The 24,898-nt window shown below is 28.4% G+C and overlaps 1 protein-coding gene and 1 long non-coding RNA gene across 2 annotated transcripts; one reads left to right on the top strand and one right to left on the bottom strand.

The window, feature by feature from the left end:
- On the bottom strand, nt 1-656 carry LOC129305881 (uncharacterized). The gene is made up of 3 exons (XR_008592055.1): nt 579-656; nt 307-497; nt 1-221 (listed from the first exon to the last, which is right to left on the bottom strand). It is a non-coding gene; the product is annotated as an uncharacterized LOC129305881 (long non-coding RNA).
- Nucleotides 657-17,579: 16,923 nt separating this feature from the next.
- On the top strand, nt 17,580-19,630 carry LOC129287113 (uncharacterized). Its single transcript, XM_054923271.1, has 2 exons — nt 17,580-17,676; nt 17,805-19,630. The coding sequence occupies exon 2, from the start codon at nt 17,838-17,840 to the stop codon at nt 19,443-19,445; it is 1,608 nt and encodes a 535-aa protein (XP_054779246.1). The 5' UTR covers nt 17,580-17,676; nt 17,805-17,837; the 3' UTR covers nt 19,446-19,630.
- The last annotated feature ends 5,268 nt before the right edge of the window (nt 19,631-24,898 follow it).

Raw genomic sequence — 24,898 nt, 5'->3', positions numbered from 1 at the left:
CCAATTGCATCCAGGAAAAAACCAGCTCTCCCATGGAACCCAACAATGACACTATCTGCTATTGGGATAGAGAAAGGCTCGCCACCAGCAGTTGTTCCAAAAGGTCCATAAGTGGTGAGATTTGTGATCAACGATAGGGACCTAATTACTAGATTTCCAGTGTGATTTCCATAGGTCCCGCTTATGGATTTCAAATACTCTGAAGGCCAACGAATTTCAGTCTACAATTACATCATAATAAGGTAAGTTTAAATGACAATTGTAATTGATATATTCAATCAATTAATTAAGCAATTAAGTGATCACCTTCCTCTCTTGACCCCCAGCACTGCCGAATTTTCCAGAACATAACCATTGGCGTCTTTGAAAAAAATTGATTTTATAACAACATCTTCATGGACGATTATCTGTGTTATCCCTCGGCTTGCCTTGAAACTCCAATTGTCGCCACCAGGACCTCCCCAAGGTCCTAATGAAATTACTGCTCCCAAGGACCCCTGACCACAAACCAAAGAGTAAGAACCCATGAGCATGTTAATGAGGGAAGAAAATGATGAAGATGATGGTATAATGCCTACCATTTTGCTTGATTATTAGACTTGGAAATGAATTTGTTGATTGCTGAAGGACGGTATATATCTCGCTCTCCCTTTGTCAGGTCTATATATAGACATATACATTACAAGTGGAATGATGGATGAGAAGGAAGACTACTAATTAATCCTGTTAGTTCCAGAAGGAAACCGCCTTATCTTGATTATATTGACTGATGATGAAAAACGTGTGTTATGCTCCTTCGGTTTTATTATTTATAATACACCTTGTAGAAGTAATTTTTAATCTAAAATATAGGACACTTTATAATAATTAAACTATTTTTTCTAAATTTATCTCTTCTTCTTCACCAGCATGAATGTATTTAATGCAGTTATATTATTATTTAAAAGCAAAGGATAAAAATGAAAGTACATCTCACTTTTTTATAATATAAAAAAAATTAATTTTTTTAAAATGTATGAAACAGTGGAGTAAAGTTTAATTAGTAGTAATCCTCGCCCATAATTAGCCACCGCGCGAGACAAATTAAAAGATTGTTCTTAGATTCTTAATTATTACTGCGATTGGAAGTATTCAATTATCTTTCAACAAACATAATGGAAGTACGTGCTTAGGGATTGGACCAGTGCGATGTTATCTCTTTGGCATGTAACTAATTATTACATCGGCCATATTCAGATAAATCTCTTACCAACACGAATATACTTTAGCAAATGCTGCTGCCGCTTCTCACAACGTCATTAATCAGATACTCTCTGCCTAACTTATAAATACTACTAGGGAATATATAGACTTAAAAGAGGACCGCATGACAAGATGTATAGCTTTTTCTTTGAAAGAAACACTACCTCTTGAATATATATTTTTTAAAAAAATAAAATAAATAAACAAGTATATGAGGTAGCGTTTCCTCAGAGCAAACACACACTTAGGAGCATTTGCTATGATACTTGTTACTAAATGTGTGCTCCTAAATTTCATTTATGTAACAGTGCATGCATTACGTAATCCGAGAAAATAACAGGAGAATGTCAATCAACGCCCAGCGAAAGCAACAGTCTATGAATTTGCATATCAATGTTAAACATATGTAGATATTTTATATATTTTAATTAAATTATATTATTTTAATCATAGTCCACCTAACATCGATCTTATCCCCGACCATCAAATATAACGTGCATAAGTTTAAATAATAAGCATTAATTCGACTGACTGGGAACCAACTGAGGAAGACAAAACCAAATCAAAGTAATCTTGACAATTAAAAAAACGTGTATTATAATTAATTTTCTTAAAAAAATATTATAACTTCTAAAATCAAATTAAAGAGACTACAGTTTGAGTGCGACTTATTTTAACTTTAATACATGTATCCGTGATTATTTCAGACTCGAACCTTAAGCTACTAATTGTGAATTTTACAAGAATCGACTCTCCCATATGGAAAGGGATTTTTTTTAAATAAAAAATTTACTTAGTCCAAAATATAAGGTATTAGATAGTTGTTATAGCTTTTTTTTTCAACTATAACTTTACTTCATTTATTATTTGCTCTTAAAAAAATAATCTCTCGACATTTCAACGTTCATTATTATTAAAACATTATTATAGAACATTTAATTAGGATATAATTGAAAAGATGTATACAATTTTTTAAAAATTAATGTTTCAACAAATTTTTTTAGAACTGGAAAATAATCACCCATATTCAATATTATTATATGTCAGAGATAATTTAAAGAACTACCACTGCAATCAAAACGTGAGGCGAATTCGAATTCTCGCAAGATAATAAGTGCTCATCATATTGGATTAGGACTAAAGCTAAAGTATGAAATGGAGGTTACGCATGCATTGACTGCCGCTGTCTTAGAATGCAAAAAACAAAATATATCATATTTGCTAGGGTTAAAAACGTGGAATATAAATTAACTTGAGGTATGGGGCTAAAAGTTGTGTTAATTAAAACTGATCAATAATTGCATTGGAATTTGATCTATCTAATGGATATGAAATTTTCTAAGGTTTTAAAAATCGAATCGTTCATTGAATCGAACAAGACATTGATTCAAGAATTAACGGTCAGATTGTGGTTGAACCAAGCATGACTAATTAATATATTTTTAATGTCATGTGATGTTATATTAAAGATGGAATTTTCTAAAATATATCTGAACTTATTTAATATATTTAAAAGCACTTATTCATTATGTATATAGAAATGATAAAGTATCAAGCACTTTTTGAAGATTTTTTAAAAGTAAGTTAATTATAATGAAGTTTAAAAAATACAGATAAATAATTTGAAGTATAGGGATTAATTATATGCGCTCGCACTAAAAAAATAATTCAAGAAATAATTAAAATAACTCATGGGGGAAAAAATGCAAGCGAAGAAGACAAAGTGCTGATGTTAAAACCCCCCGAGTCCCACATCGAAAGATAGCGAATTCTCCACTTAGATGATTGCCCGTAATATGACCGGAGGGTGTATGCGCAGAGGGCGCAGCGGGCGTTGGCATGGGGTTAGCTTGTCTAAATCCAAAGATCACAACTCTTCACCCGTGTGAAAATTACAATTTTTGCCTTCTTTTTTTTTTAAAAAAAAAGTTTAATCTGATTCATAAGCTTACAATTGATTTGCTTTTTATCTGTTAAGCTGGTTTTTACTTGGGGTTAGCCAGTTGTTGACCGGTTGGTCAACTATTCGGTTTAAGGGGATTGACCGGATCAGACTAGAAGTTGGTTTCTAATTTAATAGGTTTGGTCAGTCATTTAAAATGCTGAAATTTTCCAAATTTATAGATTAATATGCTGCAATTTTAATTTGTTAATGAGATAAAATGACAGTCTATGAATTTGTACATCAGTGCTAAAAAATCATAGTCAAATATAAATATTTTTTAGTTAAGTTATATTATTTTGATTATGACTAATTAGATATTAATTTTATCCTTAATCACTAAGGGAAAATGACAGTTGCAGATCCCATAGATACATTAATGATAATTTTAGACATTAAATTATTGAAATCCTATTAAAGTACTATGGTCGACCTTGCTTACAATTAAAAACAGTTTGCAAAATTTCCCTTATAAACAAATGCAAAAAAATAGTTGATCAAATATCAAACTTAGTTTTGAAATTTTGAAAAACCACTTGGAATTTATTGAAGAGTCAATTGTGAATATACGACAGTCAATTATGAATTTCAAACTAATCACTTATGAATTTTTGTATTTATTAATATATAAACAAATCATTTTATAAAATTAAGAGAAGCAACTTGTGCTTCTTAGAAAAGTAACTTTGGAAATTTACTATAGTCAATGTTGCATCCTAGAAATGACATATGAATTTTTGGTCAGCTAGTACATGTACTCGCTAAAAAGCCACTTGGGATTCAATGACAGTTGATTCTGGATATGCATCAGTTAGTTTTGAATATCAAAACAATCATTTGTAAATTTTTGTCCTCAAAATTTAGTCAAACCATTGGAGGAATTAAAGAAAACAACCTGTGATATGTTCTTAGGAAAGAAATTTGAGAATTGAAAAAATTGCATTCAAGATTGACGTTTGAAGAATGTTATTTACAAACAATGACCAATAACAAGTCATTATTTGCTAAACAATAAGTCTATATTCTCATTTTAAAAATTAACAATCCATTTCTTATTAAACTTTATCTGTAAATAATATTTTTCAAACGTTGTGAAAAAATTTAGAGGAGCAAATTATGAATCTTAATTCTATCATGTGAATATTTGGTCAATCAGTACATATACTCACCTATAAAATTTTGAAAAGCAAGGAATTGATGGAAAGTTAATTATGAACATAACAACAACTACTCGTAAATCTCAAAACAATCATATGTAAATCTTATTTTACTCTTTTTATTTAACCAAAAACCCACTTAACAAAAAAATCCCTTCAAAATTGACAAATGGTGAAAGAGCACCACAAAGTGAGATAATTATTTTGAAATTCCAGGAGACTTATCAGTCATAAATTTTTTGCGAACATTTTTGACCATCTACAAAATCATAGAAAGTATAGTTGTTAAGACAAGTTAAAGTTATTGCATGACTAAATTAAATTTAAGGAAAGCATAACTTTGAGTTTCTTTACTTTACTCACATTTTACTATAAGTCCCTGTATTTTTTTTTATATTTTAGGTCTCTATACTTTTATTTTTTAATGTTCTAGGTCACTAAATGAACAAAGTGTAAGGACTTTGGAAGAATTTAAAATGCCAAAAAATAAAAGTATAAGGATTTATAATATCAAAAAAAGTACATAAATATAAAGCAAAACACGAACAAAGTGTAGGAATTTAAAATTATATTTTTTCAATAATTTATTATTAGCTATGTTATTAATATTTAAACTAAGGTTTTTAATAACTAAGTTGACGTGGATATATAAAAATTGTACTTCTTGTTATATAATTAACCAAATAATTTTTTTTTATATTAAAATTTTATTTTTGTTATTAACTACTTTTTTAGTTTAGATTTTAATAACTACACTTTTTATTATTTTGTTGAGGTTCAGAATCATAATTTTACAAAAAAAAAATGTCAGATAAGCCTTAAGCACTCCAAAATAATTATTTCATTTTGAGGTATTTATTTATCGCTACTCTATTGAAGTTGGGGTGACCGTCATTCAAGGGGGAGGCGGCTGGCGGGCTATTTCCATTCCTTTTTTGAATTAATTTTTTAATCCATAAAAGGACAAAAAAAAAATAAAGAAAGGATGTGAATAAAAATGATGATGACAAACGTGCATGAGTTTAAATTGTAAGTATTCGGCTAACTGGGACCCAATCTTTGATAGATTAAAAAACAAACGTGCATTATAACTAATTTTCTTAAAAAAAATTATAACTTTTAAAATCAAAGACTACAATATGAGTGTGACTTACTTTAACACATGTATCCGTAATTATTTGAGACTCAAACATTAATTAAGCTACTCATTGTGGATTTTATTACAAGAATCCAAGAAATAAAAAAGAATAACAATAGAGCAAGTGTCATAATTCCTCCATCTTAAATTGTAAGCTGCTTTTGGATAAAAATCACACATAATGACAAAACTTATTAAATATATTTTACAACTCTATTTTATTTAAAATAAAAATATAAAATTTTAAAAATATCTATCATTTAATATTTTATTTATAAAAATATTGAAGAAAGAGAATATAATAAAAAAATTAATATTAAAAAATTTTAATAATAAAATTTTATTTTTATCAAAATATTTTATATTTTAACACGGTAATTTTTTTTAAAAAAATATTTTATAATTTAAAAAGGAGATAATATAATTGAAGTAATAATATAATAAAAGCTTTGAATTCAAGCAATAAATAGGATGAATCCGTCATATCAAGACAAAAAGTAGCGTAGGTTATTATCATCAAACAGTGGCATTTTAGGTAATGATGTTTAAAGCCAATTCAAATTGAAAAGACCAAATTAAACTGATCATTGATCAAGTCTGCTTCAATTTTTATAATATACAAACTGATTGGTTCAGTTTGGTTTTGTTTAAAGATCTAAAAAAAACAAAACTTGAACCAAGCCTAATTCAAAAATATTATTTATTTATGTAATATCTATCTAATTAATATCTATATATTATAACATTGAGAGATAGATATTATGTTTTAATATATGTGTATAATGTGTATGGAACTAAGAATAAAATATTAATATAAATAGTATGATATTTGGAATTTTGGATATTTAGACTTGAGATATTTGTTTGTTTGATACTTGCTATTAGGTGATGAATTTTCTCCATGAGGATTCAAATAATGCATCTAATATAATCATGAAGATGATTAGTAGATCACCATCATTATTTTGATTTTCTACTACTTGCAATCATAAAATTAATTTGCATATATATACATATATATATATATATATATTTTTGAATGGCACAAGTAAATTGATGAGATCATGAAAATACAGTACACTCAAGGCCAATGAAATGAAGAGATGAGTAAGATTAATATAATATGAACATATATTTTTATCTTTGATTCATTTGAGACCAAGCAAAAATTAAATAAAAAGAATGAACATGAATGTGTAAGATATGTGATTAATTAAGGTTTAAAGACTTTCCATAAATATGCATGTTACGATTGAAATAAAGCATGGAATAAACAAGAACCTTTCATATAATAAAAGAGCCAGCTATGCATAATGCAATTCAAATTAAAAAAAAATCCAACTATTATAAAGATGGAAAAAGAAAAAAAATCAAATAAATTCATTGAAACTTAGTTCATACCTTAACCAAGCCAAACTAAATCAAAACAAAAACTAAACCAAATTGATTTTCATAAAAACTAATCAAGTTTCACTCATAAATAAATTGATTGGTTCTATTCAGTTTGATTTTTATCTAAAATCAAACCAAACTGAATTCGTGAGCACCTTTAATTTCAAGTGAAAGGGCAATGCCGAGGCATGCGACTCTGGGCATTGCTCATGTGAAAAGCGCATTGGCATTTTTTTTTAAAAAAAAAAAACCTTTTTTTGGCCTTTTTTTTTTGACAAAGACTTAACAAATAACCTTTTTTTTTACTGGTAGCTCTGTGAGAGACCGAATTCTCTTATCAGGAAAGAAATAATATACTTTTTAGAAATTGTACTTAATCGTCCAAGATGTAAAATATGAATAAATGTTATAATTTTTTTAACTATAAATTAACTTTATTTTTCACTTCTTTTTTAAAAATAATCTCTTAAAATTTCAATTGTCATCATTATTGAAATATCTATGTAGGGCATTTAACAAATGCATAATTGAAAAGATATATATAATTTTTAACAAAAATTAATGGTTTCAATTAATTTTTTTTAAATTGTGAAATAATTATCAATATTTTACATTATTATATATCAGAGAGAATATATGGAACTACCATCGTAATCATGACGTGTGGCGAATTCGAATTCTCGCAAGATGACAAGTGCTCATCATAGGATTAGGACTAAAGCTAAAGTATGGAATGGACGAGTATGCATGCATTGAATGTCGCTCTCTTAGAATGAATAATAATAATAATAATAATAATAATAATAATAATAATAATAAAATCTATCATATCTGTTAGGGTTAAAAACGTGGAATATAAATTAACTTGAGATTTGGGGCTAAAAGTTGTGTATATTAAAACTGATCATATAACTGCATTGGAATTTGGTCTATCATATGGATATGGAATTTTCCAAATTTATAGATTGATATGCTGCAATTTTAATGTGTTAAGGGAAAAAAAATGACAGTACAGTCTATGAATTTGTACATCATTGCTAAAAGATCTTAGTAAAATATAAATGTTTTTATATATTTTAATTAACTTATATTATTTTAATTATGACTAATTAGATATTAATTTTATCCCTAATCATTAAGGGAAAATGACAAAGTACTTATTTAATGTATTAAAGATGAAATTTTGTAAAATATATCTGAACTTATTTAATATATTTAAAAGCACTCATTCATTATATATATGGAAATGACAAAGTATCAAGCACTTTTTGAAGATTTTTTAAAATTAAATTAATTATAATGAAGTTTAAAAAATACAGATAAATAATTTGAAGTATATGGACTAATTATATGCGCTCACACTAAAAAAACTCAATAAATAATTAAAATAACTCATCAAAAATTATGGGAAAAAATGGAAAACGAAGAAAACAAGTGCTGTTGTTAAAAACCATAGAGTGCCACATCAAAAGATAGAAAATTCTCCATTTAAGCTATGTTTGGTTGGAGGGGAGGGGCAGGAATGCAGGGGAAGGGGGATCCCCCCAATTTGGGAGAAAGGTTTTGGAGGGGAGGGTAAGGAAGGGAAAATTTTAAAAAGTTTAATCCAATTCATAAGCTTACAATTGATTTGCTTTTTATTTGTTAAGCTAGTTTTTATTGGTGGTTAGCCAGTTGTTAACCAATTTGGTCAACTATTTGGTTTAAGGGAGTTGATTGGACCGAACCACATACTACAAACCAAAAAAAAAAAAAAACAAAAAAGAAAAATGAATATATGAAGGTTATTTTAATTCATAAATAACGGTTAATAACTATTGGTAAATCTCAAGACAATTACTTATAAATGTTATTTTATTCTTTATATTTAAACAAATCCACTTGACAAATAAATCCCTTCAAAATTAACAAATGGCAAAATAGCACCACAAAGTGAGATAATTATTTTTAAATCCCACAGTCATAAATTTTTTTGTGAACATTTCTGACCATCTACAAAATAATACAAAGTATAGCTGTCAAGACAAACAAAAGCTATTGCATGACTAAACTAAATTTATGATTAGCTATGTTATTAAAATTTAAACTGAAATTATTAATCACTAAGTTGACGTTCTTAATATAAGAAGTGTACTTCTTGTTACGTAATTAAACAAATACCTATTTTTTATGTTCATAACTTTACTTTCGTTACTAACAACTTTTCAGCTTAGATTTTAACGATTAAGCTTTTGAGGGTCAGAATCATAATTTTAGAAAATAATTATGTTAGACAAGCCTTAAGCACTTCAAAATATTTACTTCATTTAGCGGTATTTATTTGTCACTGCTCTCTTGAAGTTGGGGTGATCGTTATTCAAGGGGCTGGCGGCTGGCAGGTTACTTCCATACCTTTTTTGAATGAATCTTTTATCCATAGAAGGACAAAAAAGGAAAGGAAAGAAGGTAAAAGGATGTACGTAAAAATGATGATGCAAAACGTGCATAAGTTTAAATTGTAAGTATTCGGCTAACAGGGACCAAATCTTTGATAGACAAAACAAAAACCAAGAAGAAGAAGAAGCGTGCATTATAGCTAATTTTCTTAAAAATAAATAAATAAATAAATATTTAACTTTTAAAATCAAAGACTACAATGAGTGTGACTAAGTACTTTAATACATGTATCCATAATTATTTGAGACTCAAACAATTAAGCTACTCATTGTTTATTACGAGAATCAAAGAAATAAAAAAGAATAACAATAGAGCAAGTGTCATACTTCTTTCATCTAAAATTATAAGACATTTTTAGACAAAAATTACATATATTAATAAAACTCATCAAATGCATTTTACAACTCTATTTTATTCAAAATAAAATATAAATTTTTTAAAAATACCTTTCATTTAATACTCCCTCTGATAGGAAAATTTTGAAGGAGTTTTTCATTTCAAAATATAAGATACTTTGGGTAGATTAATGTTATATTAAATGCACTAATTTAAATATTATCATTTCTCTCTTTATAATTAATTTATTCCTTTCTCTTTTAATTATATTAAATGATGGGTATTTTTAAAAATTTATATTTTTATTTTGAAAAGATAAAATTATTAAGCATATTTAATAGAGTTTATTAATATGTAAAATTTTATCTAAAAGTATCTTACAATTTGAAACGGAGAGAATACTTTATTTATGAAAAATATTGAAGAAAGAGAGCAAAATAAAAAAGATAGTATTAAAAAAATATTAATAATAAAATTTTATTTGTATCAAAATATTTTATATTTTAACACGGTAAATGTTTTCAAAAATATTTTATAATTTAAATAAGAGATAATATAATCGAAGCAATAACATCATAGAAGCTTTGAATTCAAGCAGTAAATGAAATGAATCCGTCATATCAAGACAAAAAGTAGCGCAAGTTATTGCTGTCAAGTGGTGGCGTTTCAGGTGAAAGGGCAATGCACAGGCATGAGACCGCACGTATCTGGGCATTGCTCATGCGACAAGTACACTAAAGATTTTTTTTTTTTTTTAACTAAGCCTTACCAAATAATTTTTTTTAATTGGTAGGTTGGTGAGAGAGAATATTCTCTTATCAAGAAACGATATAGTTTTTGCTCAATTGTTAAAACTGAAATAATGGCTCTTAAGACTGGATTGGAAGTTGTCAAGCAACTTAGTCTGCATAAGATTAATTTTTACTTTGATTCCATTAATGCTATGATTAATGCTACGAATTTTTTGAGAACAGATTGTGTCATCAATCATCCTCTATGGGTGGAAATTCCTGAAACACCAGAGGCTATCTATGGTGATGGGGAGGTGCAAATTCACTATATACCAACAGGAACAATATGGGATGCACTAATTTTATGAAAAAAAGTCAAGAAAGACTACTAATTTAGAGATTATATTGATATTTATAGTTCCTCTAGGCTGTTTGAGGTAATATTTAGAAGATAAGTAACATGCAAGTTATTGTGTTTCTTATTCTCTTTTGTTGGTTTTTAGGCTAGTTTCTAATTTTTAGTTTCTCAAGCTCTTGCTTGGCTTTGTAATCCAAAACAAAAAAACAAAAAAAAACAAAAGAAAGAAATAATGTACTCCTTCCCCCGTGATATTTAAGGGGAATTTTTTAGAAATTGTACTTAATACAAAATATGAAATATTAAATAAATGTTATAATTTTTCCAACTACAAACTTACTTTATTTTTCATTTCTTTTTTTAAAAATAATCTCTTAAAATTTCAATTGCATCATTATTGAAATATCTATATAGGGCATTTAATTGAAAAGACGTTTATAATTTTTTAAAAATTAATGTCAAAAATAATTATTAATATTTTATATTATATTATTATATATCAGAGATAATACATGGAACCACCATCGTAATCATAACGTGTGGCGAATTAGAATTCTCGCAGGATAATAAGTTCTCATCATAGGATTAGGACTACAGCTAAATTATGAAATGGACAAGTATGTTTGGCCCAAAAAAAAAAATTGGACGAGTATGCACGCATTAAATGTCGCTCTCTTAGAATGCCAAAAAGAAAAAATCTATCATATCTGTTAGGGTTAAAAACGTGGAATATAAATTAACTTGAGGTTTGGGGCTACAAGTTGTGTTAATTAAAACTGATCATATAATTGCATTGGAATTTGGTCTATGATATGGATTTGAAACTTTCCAAATTTATAGATTGATATGCTGCAATTTTAACGTGATGAGGAGACCAAATTACATTTCAGTCTACGAATTTGTATATCAGTGTTAAAAAATAATTGTAAAATATAAATATTTCTATATATTTTAATTAACTTATATTATTTTAATTATGACAAATCAGATATTAATTTTTTCCCTAATCATTAAGGGAAAATGACAATTTCAGATCTCATGGATACATTAATGATATAATTTCAAACCTTGAATTATTAAAATTCTATTAAGGGACTATTGTCCTTGCTTACAATTAAAAATACATTTGAATTTACAAAATTGTCCTTATAAGAAAATGCAAAAAATAGCTTATCAAACATCGAGTTAAGTTCTGAAATTTTCAAAAGTTACTTTGGGATTATTTCGAGAGTTAGCTGTGACTATATGACAATTAATTGTGAATTTCAAACTAATCACTTATGAATTTTTGTATTTATTAATATATAAACAAACTGCTTGAAAAATTAAAAAAAACGCAACTTGTGATTCCTAGAAAAGTAAGTTGAGAATTTTTTAGAGTAATTTGTAAATTCTAGAAACAGCGTATGTATTTTTGGTCAGTCAGTACATATACTTGCTTGTGGAATCTTAAAAACCCACTTGGGATTCGATGAAGATTTGGTTATGAATATGTGATAGCTAGTTTTGAATCTCAAATCAACAATTCGTGAATTGTTGTTAAACCCATTTGAGAAATTAAAGAAAATAACTTGTGATTCTTGGGAAAGAGAGTTGAGAATTGAAAAAATGGCATTCAAGGTCGACCTTTGAAGAATGTTATTTGCAGGCAATGACCAATAATAAGTTACAATTTGAAAAAAAAAATTCATGTTCTCATTTTAACAATTAACAATCCATTTCTTATTAGTCTATCCATGAATAATATTCTTCAAAGGTCCTTGAATGCAATTTTTTCTTCGTATGAAAAAATTTATAGTTAAGACAGACTAAAGTTTTTAATAATGAATGTAAAGTTGTTATATAAAAAGCGTAAGTATTATTGCACGATTAAACTAAATTTATAATTAGCTATGTTTATTAATACCTAAACTGAAGTTGTTAATAACTAAGTTTAAGTTGTTAATATAAAAATTGTACTTTTGCATAATTAAACAAGTAACTACGTTTTTATTATATTAGCAATTTTACTAACAACTTTTTAGTTTAGGTTTTAGTGACTAAAGTCCTATTTGATTATTGAAAATGAATAGAATAAAATGAATTTTAAAAAAAATCAAAACAAATGAAGTAAATCACATTTTCCTATCATGGTAAACATATGTTATAAATATGATAATTATCACACCCTACAAAAATATAATGAATTAAAATTTTTAACATTATGAACTACATTACTCATTATTTTTATGAATGTTGTCACATGTCCCTTTTGATAATTTTATTTTTACATTTCATTCTATTCATTTTTAATAACTAAACAGAACCTTAGCTATTTTATTATTTTATTGAGGGTCAGAATCATATTTCAAAGAAAAAAAATTACGTTAGATAAGTATTAAGGACTTCAAAATAGTTACTCCATTTTGTTGTGCTCATTTATTATTTAATTTGCACAACAATAGAGCAAGTGTCACACTCACTCTATCTCAATTATAAAATACTTTTAAATAAAATCATGTGTATAAAAAAATTTATGAAATACACTTTATAATTTTATCTTTTAAATATAAAAATATAAATTTTTTAAAATACTCTTCATTTAATATTTTGTTTATAAAAAAATATTGAAGAGAGAAAATATAATGAAAAAAGTAATATTAAAAAAGTATAATTAATAAAATTTTATTCTTATTAAAATATTTTATATTTTATAATATCAAATGTTTTTAGAATAATGTGTTAATTTGAGTTTTAACTATATTCTTGAGACTTTTCTAAATCAATGCTATTTTTGTTATTTGTTGGCGGTTTTATTCAAATTTTATTATTAAATTCATTCATGGTTACCATATGATGATAAATAATTATAAAAAATCTCATAATATTAATTCTGTAAAACAAGTTAATTAAACAAGTATTTTTATTCTTTTTTGTCTTTTGTTCTCAAGGCATTTTTTGAAAGCAATTTACTGGATAATTTTTTACAATTTTTAAGTGTTCAGATAATTTTTAAAATAATTATTCAAACAGAACTTTTTAATCTTTTATTCTGATAGCATGTTTAAATATCAATTTTCCAAACAATGGAAAAAAAGAGTTAAACAAATTTTATACTTTTCTTAGTGGAGCTACATTATATTCCTTAGGGCATCTTTTTACCGTAACATTTTCATAAAAAAAAAAACAACAATTTGCTTATAAAAAAAAGTTAAAGAATTTGATTCAATTTTAATATTTTTTTAATGAATCGACTTTGTGATTTAAATTTAAAAAAAAAATTAATCTGTATGTCTTTGTTGTTTTTCTCAATTTTAAATTAGGTTTATGAAGTCTATTTTATTTTAATCAAACCCTTTGATGTACACAAAAAACTAAAAAGATTATAGGTAATGACAAATCAAGGTTGACTCCACAAAGAATTAAGTAAATTAGTAAATAGGCATTAAATTTTTAATTTCATTCAAGTTAAGCAAGCAACTTATAGTGGTGAATGATTTAAATTAAAAATAAAAAAATATAAAGTAGGCAACTAAAATTTTAAAGCACTCTAAAGTCAAAAAACGATTAGAAAAGCACATAAATTTTTAATCCCTCATTTGCTCCGTTGTATTCAACTTACTAATTAAATTGATTTTAAGTTCAATTTTAAGGGCTGGGATACTAGAATTAATCTTGAATATATTCTGATTATTCAAAATTCTTTTTAATTCTAAACCAACAATTCCTTGCCAAAATTAAATTAAAAGCATTAAGTTTAAAAGCATCAAGATTCAGCTACACATAGCTAAATATAGTCTCAACATAGCAAAATAATGAGACAAAATCAAATACATAGGAGAAAAGTGAAGGAAAGCTCAATGAAAACATGGATGAGGATGAGTTATCTGACTTCTAAACTCTAAAATCACCCCAAGTACTCTAAAATTGCCTTTGGACTTTCAGAGAACTTAAAAACTAAAGCTTCCGTTGAAAAACCCTAGTTTTCCTCTTTTATCAAACAGAAAAACTAAAACTATGAGTCTTGGTGCAAAATCCACTGTAGTGCCCACTGTAGGAAGCTCTGTTTTCGATTCAGGATTTGTCTTATAATATTGACCCATAGTAGCAGGTGATCATAAAAATTTAATCTCTTCATTAAATTTATTATATTTTTCTTCTTGACCTTTTTCATGCTTTAGCAGATCAGTTTCCCAAAATAAAAAAGGACTCAAATTAATAAAAGCAAAATACTCTAAAACAAAATCAAAATACAATATTTACAAGACAAGCTAACTAATACAAAAATAAAAACTAAACACAAGAAACATAACAAAAAAAAATTAGATGACTCTAAAAGATTAATAAAACTCTTCAAAAAAATATAAAAATATAGAGAGTCATCACCCTTATAGTTTGATGTATTAAATAGGTTAATCCTTAAAGGTTAAAATTAATAATGAATTATTAAATGAGAGGGTAATAGATAGGTTCTAAGAAGATCAATTAATTTAGATTAGGTCCCAAGTGTCACACTTCAGAAATTTGTAAGTTTATTTCTCAACTTTGCAATTTTGTTATGATAAATTTATAACTTCTTTTTTAAATTTTAACATAGTTAAAGAATAAACAAATTTGTTTTCTTGTTAAAATTTGAAATATAAGTTGCAAACTGTCACAATAAAATTATAAAATTGAGAGTCAAACTTATAAATTCTTGGAGTTCGATACTTGAAACTTAACTTGAATTAATTGAATCCATTGATACTTCTCTATCATTTTCTTTCTCAAATAAAAATACTTTTTGTGTTTATAAAAAAAATTAATTTAGTACTTTTAACCAAAATAAGAAAAAGAAAAATTTTAATACACTATTACATTTTTATTAGTTTTGTACAAAAATTTCATATGCATAAAAAATATTTAAAAGAAAGCTTAATTATATAAATTGAGTTAATAAAATTAAATAATTAATTATAAAGTTATATAATTATTTAAAAAAGATATAAAAGTTTTTAATTTTTCTTTTTTAAAAGTTCAAGGATTTTAATCTTTAGGGGTTAAAAAATTTAAATGATCTAATAATAAAAACTGAATAGAAATAAAATAAACTACAGGATCTTAATTGAAAATCAATAAATACTTTAAGGACTTACATATATATTTTTCATTAAATTTACTTAAAATAAGATCACTAATTGGCGAGGATCGAATTAAAAAATAATACATAGTTAACAAAAATCTAATAAAATCTAAGATTTAGCCTCTATTCGTGAAAAGAGATGTTTGAATGCATAAGAATTCTTAAAATTATTTTTTCATCAATCTTAAAATGAAATTGTTGAAGATGGTCTATTCACATTCACTTGAATTTCAACTTTTTTGGGATATATGCATTGCAGGTTGATCCACGATCACACACTGAAAATACAGGTGAGCCGTGTCTTAAAATTCATCTGGCTTATGATCAAGCCAAGAAAAGAGACAACACTGCTGTGGCTTTCATTAAAAAAATTATATTAATTCTTAATTATATTGATAAAGTCAACAATACATAGGAAGGACATTTACACTATATTACCCATACAAGGCATACAAGCGTATTTTTGTTTAAAATTTTAAACAAGACATTAAACACGAGAGTGGGGATTGTGCACGTGTCACAAGCTAAGCTACTTCATTAGGGCTATTATATAAGAGTTACAATCTCCTTAACTGTTGTTGTTGTTGAAATGAATCAAATACAAACATCCACACACACCTATAGAGTTAAGACGCTCTTGGTAAAGCAGATGCATGACTATTGTTATTATTTAAGCATTATGATTTTGTAACTCTTGAAACAATAAATGAAATAATATAGGAAATTATATTAATTATTCCTTTCATTTCCATTCATGATGATGTCATTTTTGAATATGGCAAACTACGACCTTCTCTTTTGAAAGGTATCTTCAAATGAAATCTGATTCCTTGCAAGTTCTGAAACTAGTTAGAGACATTGCCAAGCTCAATTATGAAGAAAAGCTTCCTAGGGCAAAAAAAGTTTCACTTGACACTCTTTATACCTAGCTTTGGCTTTAACATATAATTTTAAAAAGTTAATAAATATTTTACATTTTAAAAAATATTTATGAAATATAAAATGCGAATCTAATATCGTGTGTGTGTGCTTATTTTATAATTTATAAATATAATACACATTTATCTATCATATATATGCCTATTTTCCATAAACCTTAAATGTTTCTTCCCCTCCCTTTCAAGAGTGACAAAACTAGCAATAACCCAAACCCAAGGCATTATCCATATCAAACCAAAATCACCATTTCATCCATTTTTTTCTCTTTCTAGTTGACCAACTAGTTTTATTCAGCTTTTAATAAACCTTGCTTATCTCAACATATATATGGCATGATATATACCACACCATCCAGACTGATAAGGTCCTTTAATTTAGGAAGGACGTCGTATAATCAAAGCAATAACATAACAAAGACGTGAATTAGCAATAAATGAAATGCATTTGTCCTATCAAGACAAAAGGAGCCCTAGTTATTATCGTCAAGTGGTAGCTTTACATGTGAAAGGCCAACAACGGCCAGGCATGAGAGAACACGTGGGCATTGTCCATGTGACAAGTACTTCTAGATTGCAAAAAGCAAAATCTATCATATCTGTTAGGGTACAAAAACGTGGAATATAAACTTGAATAAAGGAATCCAATAAGCACAAAAGATTGTCGTTTACGATTGATCACACTGCACTGTGCATTCAAGTACTGATTATTTGATTGAATTCGGTGAATCACATATGTTTTGTTTGCACATACAAATCGGAGGTATCTACGGTTTTGCCATCCGCATCTACATAAATAGACACAAGCACGCTCACCTATGCCATCACAGATATCAACACACAGCATATTAATTCCTTCCCCTCAGCAAAATAGCAGCTTTTCCGTCGTTGTGATTTTTGCAAAATAGGTCAATTATGTCTCTCTTTCTCATGTTCTTTTCTTTTCACTATTTCTTCTCTTTTAACGACTTATTCTGACGAGGACTATTACTGACGTGTCTTTTGTTGTATCTGCTTGCCGTGAGTTATATTGCAGTGAAAGCTCATCCTCCATATCATCACACGTACGATGGGTGTGGAGTTCACTGTGGAGATCAACATTGAGACTAGCACCAGAGGAGGCTATCGTAATTTCATTCAGAACCTGCGCACACAACTTGGAGTGAGATCATCTCACAATCGTCCTGCTCTTGCTGTTCAGCAGAACCCACCCAATCGATTCTTTGATTTGGTTTTACGAACCAATGATCATTCCGTGAGGTTCAGGCTTCGAATGGACAACCTCTACTTGCTTGGCTACCAGATGGAAAGCGGACAGTGGTTAGAGCTCGACAACCACGACGAAAATCAGCAACTCGTGCATCTAATTACAGAATCTGGGACCCAGTTCCTAGGTTTCGATGGTAGTTACGAAGGTTTGGAAAGAGTTGCTCATCAAAGCTTGTTAAATACCAGAGTTGGCTTCCACAACCTTGTCTATGCTATTAATCAACTTGCTGGAACCACGAACTGGGAGGCGAGGGCACGCAGCCTGATCGTTGTGATTATGATGTTTTGTGAAGCAACCAGACTCATTCCAGTATTTGACTACATGGCCGAAAATTTTCACAACTCATCTGACACTAATCGTAACACGGAAGGCACAATCCAGCCTTGGATTATTGACCTCGTTCGCAGTTGGTATCGTTTGTCTGCAGCATTGTTGCGTGCTGATGCTTACCCACAGGAAAGGTTTCATCTCCTGCCAAACAACATAAGAATTCCACCAAATAACAGACAGATAAGAACTCTTGCTGAGGCTTTGGAAATACTTGGCATCTTGTTAGGTCTTTGCTTCATTGGAAGTGGACCAAAAAGGCTCCCACGCATGGCCTCTGAAGAAGAACAATGCTTTTTAGGGATACCGCTTTTGCAGGTCTTCTCGGTGCGCATGAACAACATAGATAGTGAGGATCCTGGGCAACTCTATGGCACAATTACAATCGACGATGGATTGTATACACGGTTCATCTACAACCGTACAAGGGGCAACTATGAATCCATTAGTCCTGGCCAAAATGTTACCTTAATTGGACCGCCTGAATCTGTTTCAGCCTTCGGGAATGTTAACATCAAGTTGCTTCTCACTGATAAGGACATCGTATCTGCTGACGATGCAATCATGAATGAAGATATTTCGTGGGATGCTGCTAACATTGGCCATGTGTATGACAAACTCATAGCTAAGAAACTAGACAGTAGCCGAGGTTCGGTGACTGTCAATTATGCGGTGCTGCGAAATGCTGTGGCTGCCAGGGTGACCATTTCAGTTGAAGAAGGAGGGGAATATGACGTGGAGGTTTATGGGCAGGCTTCTGCTTACTACAACAATTGGGACCAGGGTTCTGATGATGCGACTTGTTTGTTGTTCAAAAGATCATCAAATGACTACGTTGAAGTAAGGCGTTGGCAAACTATTCCATTGTTGAGATCTGTGATTGCAGTGCCATTGAGCAGCTCTCTTAAAGTTTCTGCGCGTTTGTATGATCATGACCCAATCTCTGCTGATGATGAGATTGCAAATGGGACAGTAGAGTTCCCAGTCCCAGACAAAATACCAGATACATCCTTCAAGCGTGTCGATGGACAAGATGGAAACTATGTGACCGTCACAGTCTATTGGACTTCTGGTTTCTAAGCTGCATTCCATGACATCCAAGTTATCTTTAATTTGCATATTGGCTTTTGTTTTGGCGTGTTAATGTCTTGTTTTTATTTCTTAAGTTGATGTGATGTGTCAATTATGAGCCTATATATCTCGCTCCTGCAATAATGTCATGTTTGTTTTGCTGCATTATATTACTTTTGTTATGCGTCTGGTAATGGAAACTCTTAATGTCTTTTTTTTTTTTTTTATTTGAGCTTAACCTTATCAGTCTGGATGGTGTGGTATATATCATGCCATATATATGTTGAGATAAGCAAGGTTTATTAAAAGCTGAATAAAACTAGTTGGTCAACTAGAAAGAGAAAAAAATGGATGAAATGGTGATTTTGGTTTGATATGGATAATGCCTTGGGTTTGGGTTATTGCTAGTTTTGTCACTCTTGAAAGGGAGGGGAAGAAACATTTAAGGTTTATGGAAAATAGGCATATATATGATAGATAAATGTGTATTATATTTATAAATTATAAAATAAGCACACACACACGATATTAGATTCGCATTTTATATTTCATAAATATTTTTAAAATGTAAAATATTTATTAACTTTTTAAAATTATATGTTAAAGCCAAAGCTAGGTATAAAGAGTGTCAAGTGAAACTTTTTTTGCCCTAGGAAGCTTTTCTTCATAATTGAGCTTGGCAATGTCTCTAACTAGTTTCAGAACTTGCAAGGAATCAGATTTCATTTGAAGATACCTTTCAAAAGAGAAGGTCGTAGTTTGCCATATTCAAAAATGACATCATCATGAATGGAAATGAAAGGAATAATTAATATAATTTCCTATATTATTTCATTTATTGTTTCAAGAGTTACAAAATCATAATGCTTAAATAATAACAATAGTCATGCATCTGCTTTACCAAGAGCGTCTTAACTCTATAGGTGTGTGTGGATGTTTGTATTTGATTCATTTCAACAACAACAACAGTTAAGGAGATTGTAACTCTTATATAATAGCCCTAATGAAGTAGCTTAGCTTGTGACACGTGCACAATCCCCACTCTCGTGTTTAATGTCTTGTTTAAAATTTTAAACAAAAATACGCTTGTATGCCTTGTATGGGTAATATAGTGTAAATGTCCTTCCTATGTATTGTTGACTTTATCAATATAATTAAGAATTAATATAATTTTTTTAATGAAAGCCACAGCAGTGTTGTCTCTTTTCTTGGCTTGATCATAAGCCAGATGAATTTTAAGACACGGCTCACCTGTATTTTCAGTGTGTGATCGTGGATCAACCTGCAATGCATATATCCCAAAAAAGTTGAAATTCAAGTGAATGTGAATAGACCATCTTCAACAATTTCATTTTAAGATTGATGAAAAAATAATTTTAAGAATTCTTATGCATTCAAACATCTCTTTTCACGAATAGAGGCTAAATCTTAGATTTTATTAGATTTTTGTTAACTATGTATTATTTTTTAATTCGATCCTCGCCAATTAGTGATCTTATTTTAAGTAAATTTAATGAAAAATATATATGTAAGTCCTTAAAGTATTTATTGATTTTCAATTAAGATCCTGTAGTTTATTTTATTTCTATTCAGTTTTTATTATTAGATCATTTAAATTTTTTAACCCCTAAAGATTAAAATCCTTGAACTTTTAAAAAAGAAAAATTAAAAACTTTTATATCTTTTTTAAATAATTATATAACTTTATAATTAATTATTTAATTTTATTAACTCAATTTATATAATTAAGCTTTCTTTTAAATATTTTTTATGCATATGAAATTTTTGTACAAAACTAATAAAAATGTAATAGTGTATTAAAATTTTTCTTTTTCTTATTTTGGTTAAAAGTACTAAATTAATTTTTTTTATAAACACAAAAAGTATTTTTATTTGAGAAAGAAAATGATAGAGAAGTATCAATGGATTCAATTAATTCAAGTTAAGTTTCAAGTATCGAACTCCAAGAATTTATAAGTTTGACTCTCAATTTTATAATTTTATTGTGACAGTTTGCAACTTATATTTCAAATTTTAACAAGAAAACAAATTTGTTTATTCTTTAACTATGTTAAAATTTAAAAAAGAAGTTATAAATTTATCATAACAAAATTGCAAAGTTGAGAAATAAACTTACAAATTTCTGAAGTGTGACACTTGGGACCTAATCTAAATTAATTGATCTTCTTAGAACCTATCTATTACCCTCTCATTTAATAATTCATTATTAATTTTAACCTTTAAGGATTAACCTATTTAATACATCAAACTATAAGGGTGATGACTCTCTATATTTTTATATTTTTTTGAAGAGTTTTATTAATCTTTTAGAGTCATCTAATTTTTTTTTGTTATGTTTCTTGTGTTTAGTTTTTATTTTTGTATTAGTTAGCTTGTCTTGTAAATATTGTATTTTGATTTTGTTTTAGAGTATTTTGCTTTTATTAATTTGAGTCCTTTTTTATTTTGGGAAACTGATCTGCTAAAGCATGAAAAAGGTCAAGAAGAAAAATATAATAAATTTAATGAAGAGATTAAATTTTTATGATCACCTGCTACTATGGGTCAATATTATAAGACAAATCCTGAATCGAAAACAGAGCTTCCTACAGTGGGCACTACAGTGGATTTTGCACCAAGACTCATAGTTTTAGTTTTTCTGTTTGATAAAAGAGGAAAACTAGGGTTTTTCAACGGAAGCTTTAGTTTTTAAGTTCTCTGAAAGTCCAAAGGCAATTTTAGAGTACTTGGGGTGATTTTAGAGTTTAGAAGTCAGATAACTCATCCTCATCCATATTTTCATTGAGCTTTCCTTCACTTTTCTCCTATGTATTTGATTTTGTCTCATTATTTTGCTATGTTGAGACTATATTTAGCTATGTGTAGCTGAATCTTGATGCTTTTAAACTTAATGCTTTTAATTTAATTTTGGCAAGGAATTGTTGGTTTAGAATTAAAAAGAATTTTGAATAATCAGAATATATTCAAGATTAATTCTAGTATCCCAGCCCTTAAAATTGAACTTAAAATCAATTTAATTAGTAAGTTGAATACAACGGAGCAAATGAGGGATTAAAAATTTATGTGCTTTTCTAATCGTTTTTTGACTTTAGAGTGCTTTAAAATTTTAGTTGCCTACTTTATATTTTTTTATTTTTAATTTAAATCATTCACCACTATAAGTTGCTTGCTTAACTTGAATGAAATTAAAAATTTAATGCCTATTTACTAATTTACTTAATTCTTTGTGGAGTCAACCTTGATTTGTCATTACCTATAATCTTTTTAGTTTTTTGTGTACATCAAAGGGTTTGATTAAAATAAAATAGACTTCATAAACCTAATTTAAAATTGAGAAAAACAACAAAGACATACAGATTAATTTTTTTTTAAATTTAAATCACAAAGTCGATTCATTAAAAAAATATTAAAATTGAATCAAATTCTTTAACTTTTTTTTTTAAAGCAAATTGTTGTTTTTTTTTTTATGAAAATGTTACGGTAAAAAGATGCCCTAAGGAATATAATGTAGCTCCACTAAGAAAAGTATAAAATTTGTTTAACTCTTTTTTTTCCATTGTTTGGAAAATTGATATTTAAACATGCTATCAGAATAAAAGATTAAAAAGTTCTGTTTGAATAATTATTTTAAAAATTATCTGAACACTTAAAAATTGTAAAAAATTATCCAGTAAATTGCTTTCAAAAAATGCCTTGAGAACAAAAGACAAAAAAGAATAAAAATACTTGTTTAATTAACTTGTTTTACAGAATTAATATTATGAGATTTTTTATAATTATTTATCATCATATGGTAACCATGAATGAATTTAATAATAAAATTTGAATAAAACCGCCAACAAATAACAAAAATAGCATTGATTTAGAAAAGTCTCAAGAATATAGTTAAAACTCAAATTAACACATTATTCTAAACAAAATATCCAGAACATCGTTTTAAGTGGTATAACTATGCAAAGTATGGTCATCATGTTTTTAAAGAATTAAAAACTAAATTTGCCCTCATAAAATTAAATCAACATGCAATATACACCTTTGTAAACCATGCATAGAACAACTCAATTCTATTCTATGAAAACATGCCCAACTATTATATCATAATTTCACATGAATTATGCTATTCAACCACATCATATTACATTTACAAGAAGTTGATACTTGATAGAAAGATTCAGTAGCATGGTCGGGCAAAATTTACATCTTCTGTAAGCAATACACACGTCACATCCATTATGTGCTGCGAGTACACATGTTCAAACAATTTTTGGTAGTAGTTACAATATCAAAAATGTAGAAATACAAAAAAATTGCTAACTTCTAATCAAATTAAATTGTGATATGGGAGCAGAACTTCTCAAGCAACCTCTACCACATTCTTCATTATCTCGTATTGGTATACAACCTCGCTCACAAGAAGGTTAGATCCTCCGAGTTTCATAGGAAATCAAGTGTCAGACTCGAGCGATGAACTGCGCAATGTAAATGGATCCCGTGTGGAAAATATCTCTCTCTCTAAAATTTACATGGCAAGAATCCAAATCCTCACATCTGCACATCAGCAAGCGAGTAGTTCAATTCAATGGTGAATGTCACCTCACTGCTCAAGACTCTGGGTGGCTTTGAAGGTACATGCAGGCACTGTAACAGCCTCTAGCATGAATACTTCTGAAAGATCTGCCATTCTTGCCACGTTCATAGATCAGATGCTATAGTTAGAATCACCAAGCCAAATGAAGGATGATGATCTTGCTTAGTTAAAGAAGTATGGTGATTCTAAAACGTCCCTTAAGTCGAAATCTCCCCGTTCAGGCAAGGGCAGGAATGATAATGTTGGAAAAGACCTCTGGAAGCTCTCCAGTAACTGTTCAAATAGTAAATAGGTTAGAGGGAGAGGGGGCGAGAGAGAGAGAGATAAGGGATAATATAACTTCCAGTCCCTAAACTACAGAAATAACTCCGTCCTTGCAGTTTATTGAGTTGAGAGATTGTAGAGCTTGAGTTGTACTGAATCAAAAAGCTATTAAGGGTTGGGTTGTTCCAAGTCAAGAAACTATAAAGACTGAAGTGTTCCAAATCAAAGTACAGGGAATGAATTGATAATTGAGAAAAAAGTTTTGGAACTAAAAATTATATTTTCCCTAGAAACAATTTTGAAACACCAAGACAGTGACACAAGTTTGAAAGTTGATGACAAATAAAACAAAAAAGACCTGCTGCCAATGCGTGTTCCCTTGGGCCAATTTAGCTTTAATATGTTAAATTGGGGCTCAAATTCATTGCCTAATGGACCATGGCAGTTTCAAAACGTGAATGAACATTATTCAAGCCCAAATGGTTGCTCAAGTAACTCGTGCGTGCGTATGGACGTGAATAGTGATATAAACATCCATTTAGAAGTTCCATTCCATAAAGAAGGGTATGTTACAAATCTAAATTCAAGA

The sequence above is a fragment of the Prosopis cineraria genome, unplaced genomic scaffold (genome assembly GCF_029017545.1).
Source record: "Prosopis cineraria cultivar Desert tree isolate PC_DT_omini unplaced genomic scaffold, ASM2901754v1 PC1, whole genome shotgun sequence".
Taxonomy (NCBI): Eukaryota; Viridiplantae; Streptophyta; class Magnoliopsida; order Fabales; family Fabaceae; genus Prosopis; species Prosopis cineraria.
This window is presented reverse-complemented; position numbering and strand designations above follow the sequence as displayed.